Genomic DNA, 8,725 nt, shown 5'->3' on the forward strand with positions numbered 1-8,725 from the left:
GTTTTGAAATTGTGTGTATTATGAGCTTTTGTTAAGAAATTGCATACACATGTGTATCTTTGTGTTTAAATAGGCATAGAAATAAGCCTGAGGAGATAAACACAAAACTATGTTGTTCCTTAGGATGTAGGATTTCTAGAGAACTTTTGCGTTATACTTCTTTGATTGTTTACTTTGAGATCTGTGAGCATTTTTCAGCCACAATGACACTATACTTCTTTTGTCTTTACTGCTATTGAATAAAGAGCTTAAAGGTAGGGACTATGTGCTACACATGCCTGCCTGTGTGTCTTTTTAATCAGAAAAATAATAAATCTTTATTTTGGAGAAAACAAAACAAAACAAAAAGTTTAGAGGAACATTGCTAGCAATGTTTAGAAATCCTAAGTGAGGAAAGCAGGTTACAAAACAGTATTTTACATACCTAATGTTAGTTTACTTAGGTGGCACTAGTGGTTTAAAAAAAAAACCCTGCTGATACAGGAGACATAAGAGACACAGGTTCGATCCCTGGGTTGGGAAGATCCCCTGGAGGAGGGCATGGAAACCCTCTCCAGTATTCTTACCTGGAGAATCCCATGGACAGAGGAGCCTGCTGGGGTACAGTCCATAGGGTCACGTAGAGTCAGACATGACTGAAGCGACTTAATACACATGCAAATATATGATGTATATATTCAAAGTCTTGAAAAATCCTGCAGTGAAAATGCTCCACCATTAACAGTTGTTATCTCAAGGTGGTATAATTTGCGGTTGGTTTTAGTGTTGTCTGTATCAAGAAAAAAACATTATGAGAGTATCCACCATTATTAAGGACTGAAGTTCTTAGCTCTTTCCAGTAACATTATTCTTAACCTTTGGGAGTAGCAGCTACTTACCTGAAGGAGTACGATAGGTACTAAGAGAAGAGAGCTCTTTTCTACTCTTGTTACAGGTGTGATTTCAGGGGAGAGAGATCTTCTGTAAATGGCTGCTTTCTTCTTTGGCAGCTGTCTTGGTCATTTTTCTAACTTTGTGTCTCCTTCAGGTACTGCACTATCTGGCAGTCCAGAAGCCGGCAGACCTTGCTCGGCACCTGTTACCCTGTGTAATCCATGCCGCTGTACTCAAGGTAAAGGAAGAAGGTAAATGTCTTATTTGATTAGTCATTAGTTCATTTCCAAAATGAAGGTAGACTTTGCCTAACTTTTGTAATGATGGCTTTGATCTTTTTAAAAACAGAAAGTCTAGAAAACATTTCTTCAGTGAAGAAGATTATAAAGCAGATAATATCCCATTCCAGTAAAGTTTTGCACTTCCCCAATCCGGAAGACAAGAAATTGGAAGTAAGTCTGATCTTGTCAAATATTCTTCCCAGTTGGCAGTAATTTTTTTAAAAATACATTTTAAAAATGCTTTGCTTTCTTTTGCCTTTTTCCAATGCATGCTTCTCCCCTTTTGCACTATTAGGAAATCATCCATCAAATTACTAATGTAGAAGCTATAATTGCCAGAGCCCGCTCACTGAAAGCCAAGTTTGGAACTGAGAAATGTGAACAAGAAGAGGAAAAGGAAGATCTTGAAAGGTAATAGCTATCTGACTAACTCATCTTTGTCTCCCGTAGGAAAAGCCACTCTTTAGAAAATTTTCATAGAGTGTTGAGATTCCTTTGTAGTGCTCCCATATTATTTGTAACAAGTGTTGGTTAGAGACAGAGAAATATTTGTTTATTATAGGATTGACCTCTCTTGTATTTGTGAGTACTTGTCACTTGTTTCCATTCCTCCCACTTTAAGAATGAGGTCTTCCAAGTCTTCTAGGAATGTCCTTGTTTGCTCTTGGAGCAGTTGCCTCTGGAGGAACTGGCTGTTCATATTTACTCTTGTTACTGGAAACTTTGCTTCCCACTCTCACTGTTCTTAACTATAGGCAGACGTGTTCTGAAACTATTTCTGCTCAACATTCCTACTTACCAGTTCTAAACAAGAGTTGTGATAGCAAATGTGCATATCTCTGTCCCTTGTGAATATGTTTTGAAAGAGTGAGCAGATGGCCTCTCCAGGATGAGGCAAATGACTGGGTCAGTCTTTTCCTCCTTCTGAGATTTGGACCATTTCAAAGGGGGGCTGTCAGCACACAACCCTGTCCATTTTTGCCCCAGATACTTGAAAGGATGATGTTGTTTTAATAGATGAGAAAGTGTTTCCAGATTAGCTACTTCAATGGGTTGAATTTGTTATAACTAAAATTTTCATCAGCCTTTCCAAGAGAAATAGCGTTATTGATGTTAAATAATTAATATTATATGACAAGGCATTTGCTACACCCTTCAACAAGTTCTTGTTTGAATATTATGTCTTTTGTTGAGTGAAATTTTCTCCCAGCCTTCTTTGCTCTTGAATATTCCTTCCTTTTAAATGAGGAGAATACACTCTAATCAAAGGAAGTTTCTAAAATAGCAGTTCAGGTTAGTGAGCAGGTGGTGTGAGCTTGGTGGCTCTGGGTCTTCGACTCTTAGTTCCACCATACGTTGTCTGTGGTATACTAGGAAGATGAATGCTTCCAGCACATAATGGCACAGTTTACAACTGAGACTGTGCCCAGCAAAACATATTTTAAGTGCATGTGTGTGTGTGCGTGCCCGCGCATGCACACACACACCTCTTAAAAGAACAAAAGTGAAACACAAGGATCATTGCTTTGCTGTCTAAATTAAATGTGATTTTTGTTGTTAAAAACATTTAAAAATCTTCCTTAGTATAACATTGTCTAAGCTTGTAGTCTAAAAGAAATAGGCTATTTCATCTTATACTTTGACAGAGATGGGCTTTTTGAAAAAATTTATAAAAAGAGTTGAAAGGCATGAAGGTTGTCATTTGAGTTGATTTTAATTCCAAATGTAGATCTATCCTGTTAAATTTTCACTCCAGCCTTGATGTAGGGTTCACCAATATGATTTTGAGGGTTTGTCCCCAAAATTAATCAGGGAGGACTGACCCAGGGTGAACTAAGCAGCTCCTTTTCCATCCTTTCATTCCCTCTTTCTCCCAGGTTTGTGAGTTGCCTTCTGGAGCAACCGGAGGTGTTAGTCGTCGGTGCAGGCAGAGGACACGCTGGCAGGATCATTCACAAGCTGTTTGTGAATGCTCAGAGGGTATGTGAGATTCCTTCTTGACCGTGTCATGCTCTCTCCAGGCCTCTGCTCGGTAAGGTACTGTTTTGATTCCCACACATGAAGCTGCTAAAAGCACTGGATTCGAACATTGAAGAAATGACTCTCAACAGTGACTTCTTAGTCTTTGAAATCCATCTGCTCTTTTACACATTTAAATAAAATGATAAGTTTATTTCTGAAATTTGTACCTAAATTTCAGAAGTTAGAATGGTCTGAAATTCCTTGTTAAAGAATCTGATAGAGACTTGGTTAGCAATGACCAATGCAGTGGTGTGGAAAAAATGTTTACTGCTGTCAAATTAGAATAGAGTTTAGTTTTACCAGTTTTAAACTCCATGTACTGCAAGTGGATTCACAACTTAGCTTGTGAAATTGCAAATCTTAACTATTTTTATAACGGTGAAAAGATCTAACTTCAAAGTCTTCCTCAGAAAGATTTTTAGGACAGTGGAAACAGTCTTCAGCATAGAAAAAAAAGCCCAATTTGAAAACTTCTCTGTCATTACCTTTATTGATGAAAGGAAATGTTTAAAAATTATATAGTACCTTCTGACATTCTAAACTGTTAAGATTTGAATTTTTTATGAGGTTGATATTAGTTAGACTCTATGTTGACTCTTTCTGTATAAATGTTTACTGGTTGTTAACTGATTAAGAGGTGCTGGCTTTTTGCACATGAGTCTCACATTAGGACTTCTTAAAGATTCTGATAAGAGTATTTTGAAGCATAGTAAATACAGGATGCCCCTTATGCAGTACTGTGATGACACTTAGAATGGCCCAGTTTTGGACGTTTAATTTTCACAGTCAAATAAGGAAAAGGATTTTCATGGGTTTATCCATGAAAAAGAAACTTCATAACCTCCTTTGAGTCAGTCTGGAGTGTATCTAGTTACTATATTCAAAATCATAACCAGATATGTTCATCTGAATTTTTAGCAAGAACCGAAACCTGAGATTATTTATGGGGTGGCAAACTAAATTTAAGGATTTCAAGTTAAAAACCAAGTATTTTATTTCCTTATAAAGTTCTAGAAAACAATAGATACTTACTTCAATTTATTATGTTTCTGACTCTGGTATGAAACAAGAATCAGGTTTGTTTTCACATCCTGTAATATCTTTGCCAGTTTACTAGCCAGAACCTTACAAACATATTTCGTTGTTAACACTAATATGAACTTTCCTCATACTGCAAAGATTCTTTTCTTAATGTTTAAAATTTGTTTGTTAAGAAGATGTAAAAATCTAAAGTATTTAAATTTTTAATGCTAAGAGTAGAACACTCTCATTGTTGTCAATAGTTGAGCAAAATTATTTTCCCCAATATGGATATAATCTTTTCCCCCAAGACTGTAAGCAAACTCTTACTGTTGTAAAAATTTGGATAATACAGAGAATTATAAAGAAAAATTAATGACCCTAAAAAAATTAATCACATTAATCTCACTATCCACTGAAGATCACTGTCAACATTTAACATCTAGTATATTCAAATATATGTAAATTTTACAATATAGGATTATATTATTTGTTCTTATTTTCTACTTAATGTGATTATCTTTCTCATGGGTAAATATAGGACTATATCATCTTTTCACTGGGCTCATTGTATAGCTATTCTCCTTTAATGGATACTGAAATTGTACATTTATCCCACGTTGTGTAATTTACAAATATTTCAAGCTTTCAAACCTTGTAGTGAATGTTTTTACAGATTCAGCAGACTGTAATCCATATAACAAGCACCTAGTTGGTCTGTTTTTAAACTCAGCTCTTAAATATCTGGGTAATTAATAGAAACCATTCAGGTTTACTCATGTAATTTTTCATAATTAACTGATGCTTTATATCAATTCTATTAAATCAAGATTTTAACATTTTTAAAGTTAAAAAATTTTACTGAAAATTTTTATACCATAATTTTACGTATTTCAAACTTTTCCTTAATATTAAATTTTAATAAACTTTCATCATGATTGCATTTATCATTGTTACATCCATATTTAAATAGAATTCTGCAAACAAATCACTGATTGGATTTTGCTTTGGTCGTGCTAAATTAAGTCAGGCATCTAGTCTTAAATTCATTGGGTTATCTATTTTTCAAGCCATGAGTACCTTTTTTTAGTATTTTTAATCTTTAGTGAAAGAGCTCGGTTTTTGCTGAACATTTCCTCATTAAGTGGCGTTCTGTACATTGCCCGTTGAGCCATCGGATGCATGAGTAGCGGAGTTTGTCTGCCCAGCTGGATGGCTAGGTGTGTTGTATGTGGTGTGTTTTTGTCTTGATATTCTTTTTGATAGGATCATGTTCCTTAATGTAATGCATGCTGTCTCTGAACTAATCTTGAAATCTCTTGTCTAGCTCTTTTTAAACCATCTTGCTTGTTTCCCTTTCATCACTGTTTCTTTTCTCACCCTTCCTCAAGCTGACTGAGTCTTCCGATGAGGTAACAAAATAGCCTTTGTCCCTTGTAGTTTCTTGTTCCTTCCCATTTCTCTTAACTTCATAAGGTCATTAAGACTAACCAACCTCCTCTTTAACAGTCTGGGTTTGGCGTACCTTTCTTGCTGGTGTTTAACATTACATTTCATATTTCCATTGCCAAAACAACTTTTTCCCCAAAATTAATGGTATCGTGAAAGAAATATAGTGATCAGAGTTAAAATAAAAGCTCTAGTTGAATATATACTTTATGCAGTTTTAATGAAAAAATAGATGCCTTTAATGTTGAGAACTTCTCTTTTGTGGCCACTGCTACATTTCATGGATCTCTGTCACTTCTGCATCACATTAATCATCCAGCAAACAAATCAGTGTTCCCAGTTTTAATTTGACAAATGAAAAGAATTGAAAGAATCAATAAATATCATCTTTCCAGACTCTGGAGAGCAGCAGCTCCTTACTGGACTGAGGACAGCAGACTTGGACTTTGGTCGTTGCTAGAAGATTTGTATAGAAACCAGAACAGCTCCATTTTCCCTCTTCGTCAGATGTCTGAATATGGCCCTCACTTTCCACAGCAGATTGCTTGGCTGTCATTATCCTCTATCTCTGTCACCAATTTATTTGTAATTTCTGGCTGCTCACGTAGTGTTTCAAGCTTCTTGCATTTTCTGTGTTGTGATTTTTGAGCAATCATAACATAATCAATTGCATTACTGAGTAATGTAGAACATTTTTTCGTATTTATCATGCTTATTCATCTGTCCTTCAAAATGATCTAAGTTTCGCGTTCAACTCGCTCTTGAATTTAGCATGTGATTCTCTTCAAGGCTGCAACCATGACTCCAGCGGAGGAGGAACTGAAGAGGATGGGCCCCCCAGAAGAGAAGAGGCAGAACTTGGCGGCCGACTTCCCTCCCCCCGCGGGCCGGGAACTCATTTTGCGCACAGCCGTGCCCCGCCCTGCTCCCTACTCCCGGGCTCTGCCTCAGCGCATGTACAGTGTTCTCACCAAAGAGGATTTCAGACTTGCAGGTGCCTTTTCATCAGATACCTCCTTCTTCTAGCTCTTCTTGAGTCCCTTCACTTGTGGCTTCGGAGACAGTGCTGACCCCTTCTGTGGAAAGGAAGCTGTATCAGTCAGAACCTGAGAGGCTGTGAAGAGGACCTGTCCTGTTCAGTGATCAAGTCATACCAGCATCTGAGAGACTTTCTGATGGCCTCCTTAGGATCTTGGTGGGGGCAGAGGAATGGGCTTCAGCTCTTGAAAGATTTCTGCTCCAAAGAGATTGCCCTTGTTGGGGTGGGGTGGGGGGGCAGGGAGGAGACTAAAACAGCAGCAGTTCTCTGTACTCACTCCCTCAAGACTGCATTCATTTCTTGTCTGTGACTATCCCATAGGCTGTTGCCCTGCATTCATAGTCTCTATGACCACTTACGTTTATTAGTATCAAGTCTGCAAAGTGGAGTGGAGTATCTGTTAACTCAGATTTCCAGATATTTTGGTAGTAGCTTCTACTCCCAGAATCTGTGTTTTTAGAATCCTAAATGACATTCTGTTTATTCAGTCACTTGGTGGCAATCTTTATTGCACTAATTAACTTTTGATGAGCATTTTGAATATTCTAGGAGAAAGCCTGAAATTTCACCTAGTCTGTGTTTTTCCATGTAACTGTGACTTAAATGTATTCCTTCTGATTAAAAAAAAGTATATATTAAATGTCACTGCAAATTAGTTTTATATATCTCTTGTAAGGTTTGTTTCTCTGACTTGTTTTGCCTTCAGTGGACTTCCGTGGTGGCTCAGTGGTAAAGAATCTGCTTGCCAAGGCAGGACACGCGGGTTCAGTCCCTGAGTCAGGAAGGTCCCCTGGAGAAGGAAATGGCAACCTACTCAAATATTCTTGCTTGGTGGGCTGCAGTCCTAAAGAGTTGGACACAACTTAGCTACTAGACAATGACAACATTGTAAGATACTACCAATGCAGGTGGTGGTTCTCTTTCTTGCCGTACAGCATGCATTCCTTTTTTTGTAGTTACTGGATGGATACTGTATTTAATGAAGTAGAAATGAGCACATGCTAAAAATATAGCCTCTGTATATAGAGATTATCGTGCAGTTAGTATAATTTGGCATATGTGCTAATATAAGGAATAGAAGATAACTTCAGTGAATTATTTTGCTTTTGTATTTTACTTAAAATGAAGATAATTGATGGGGGATGTGTGGCACCCAGTGTAAGGATAACAGCAACATATTTCTAGTTACGTGATGATCAAGATTTATCAAGTCTGTGTTGCTAAAATGGCCTCTTTCAGTAATCGTAAATCTATTTTTAGGCCTAAAATTCCCACCTACTCCAAAGTTAAAAATGATTATACTGAAGCATAGATCTTGGCTGTGTAACTTAAAAGAATTAATACAATTCTGTAAGCCTTGTTACATTATTTTTGTAAAAACAAATGTAAATGTGTGTACATATATGTATATATAAGCATATATATATATATATATATATGTATGTATGAGGTGTGGGAGGCCCTGACTGATTACCTCTGGCCTTCACAGCACTTTACTCTGAGATGCTGGACTTTGCTTCTGGGTAAACCACATACTACAGGCCCGAAGACTGAGCGCAGTTAATGGAAAGCTTGTCTTTCAAGGACAGAGTTTGTCTGCTTTATAATAAGAAAGTTAACAACAAAGAAAACATTTTTCAAAGTGGTTGAACTTCAAAAAGGCTTCATGAATCTAATAAAAGGGAAGATGTTGTTCTCTGGCTAATTTTCTCTTCTTTTCACCCCTCCATTGGCCATTTGGTTCTTATTTAGTTTTATGCTGGTCTCAGATTTTTCCTAAATAATTGCAGCCTGCTGAGTCTTGGCAAAGATCTCAAGAACACATTATGCCTTTTTTTAATGGCAGTTTTTCCATTTTCCTTTTATTGTATTTATATGTTTGTTTATTTTAAAACATTTTAAAGTACCTACTTCATATCAGGTACTGTACTAAGCAATGAAGATAAAACAGAAACCAAACATACTCCTGCCCTATCAGTGACCTTCCTGTCAGGCGGGGAAGGCTGTGGTTCCATCGCCAGAAATGGAGAGTGCAGTCAGC

General features: G+C 37.0%; 1 protein-coding gene across 2 annotated transcripts in view; it reads left to right on the plus strand.

Moving 5' to 3' along the window:
• Nucleotides 1-8,385, plus strand: part of RAB3GAP1 (RAB3 GTPase activating protein catalytic subunit 1) — a 125,323-nt gene extending 116,938 nt beyond the window's left edge. The window contains exons 20-25 of one of the 2 annotated variants that reach the window (XM_040228502.1): nucleotides 1,028-1,124; nucleotides 1,222-1,325; nucleotides 1,450-1,565; nucleotides 3,032-3,134; nucleotides 5,588-5,608; nucleotides 6,435-8,385. In XM_040228502.1, coding sequence (XP_040084436.1) covers nucleotides 1,028-1,124; nucleotides 1,222-1,325; nucleotides 1,450-1,565; nucleotides 3,032-3,134; nucleotides 5,588-5,608; nucleotides 6,435-6,671 — 678 coding nt within the window. In that variant the 3' untranslated portion in view covers nucleotides 6,672-8,385. The remainder of the gene's footprint in view (nucleotides 1-1,027; nucleotides 1,125-1,221; nucleotides 1,326-1,449; nucleotides 1,566-3,031; nucleotides 3,135-5,587; nucleotides 5,609-6,434) is intronic. The other variant, XM_040228503.1, reaches the window with a different exon arrangement.
• The last annotated feature ends 340 nt before the right edge of the window (nucleotides 8,386-8,725 follow it).

This window comes from Oryx dammah, unplaced genomic scaffold, assembly GCF_014754425.2.
Source record: "Oryx dammah isolate SB20612 unplaced genomic scaffold, SCBI_Odam_1.1 HiC_scaffold_27, whole genome shotgun sequence".
NCBI classification, from domain to species: Eukaryota; Metazoa; Chordata; class Mammalia; order Artiodactyla; family Bovidae; genus Oryx; species Oryx dammah.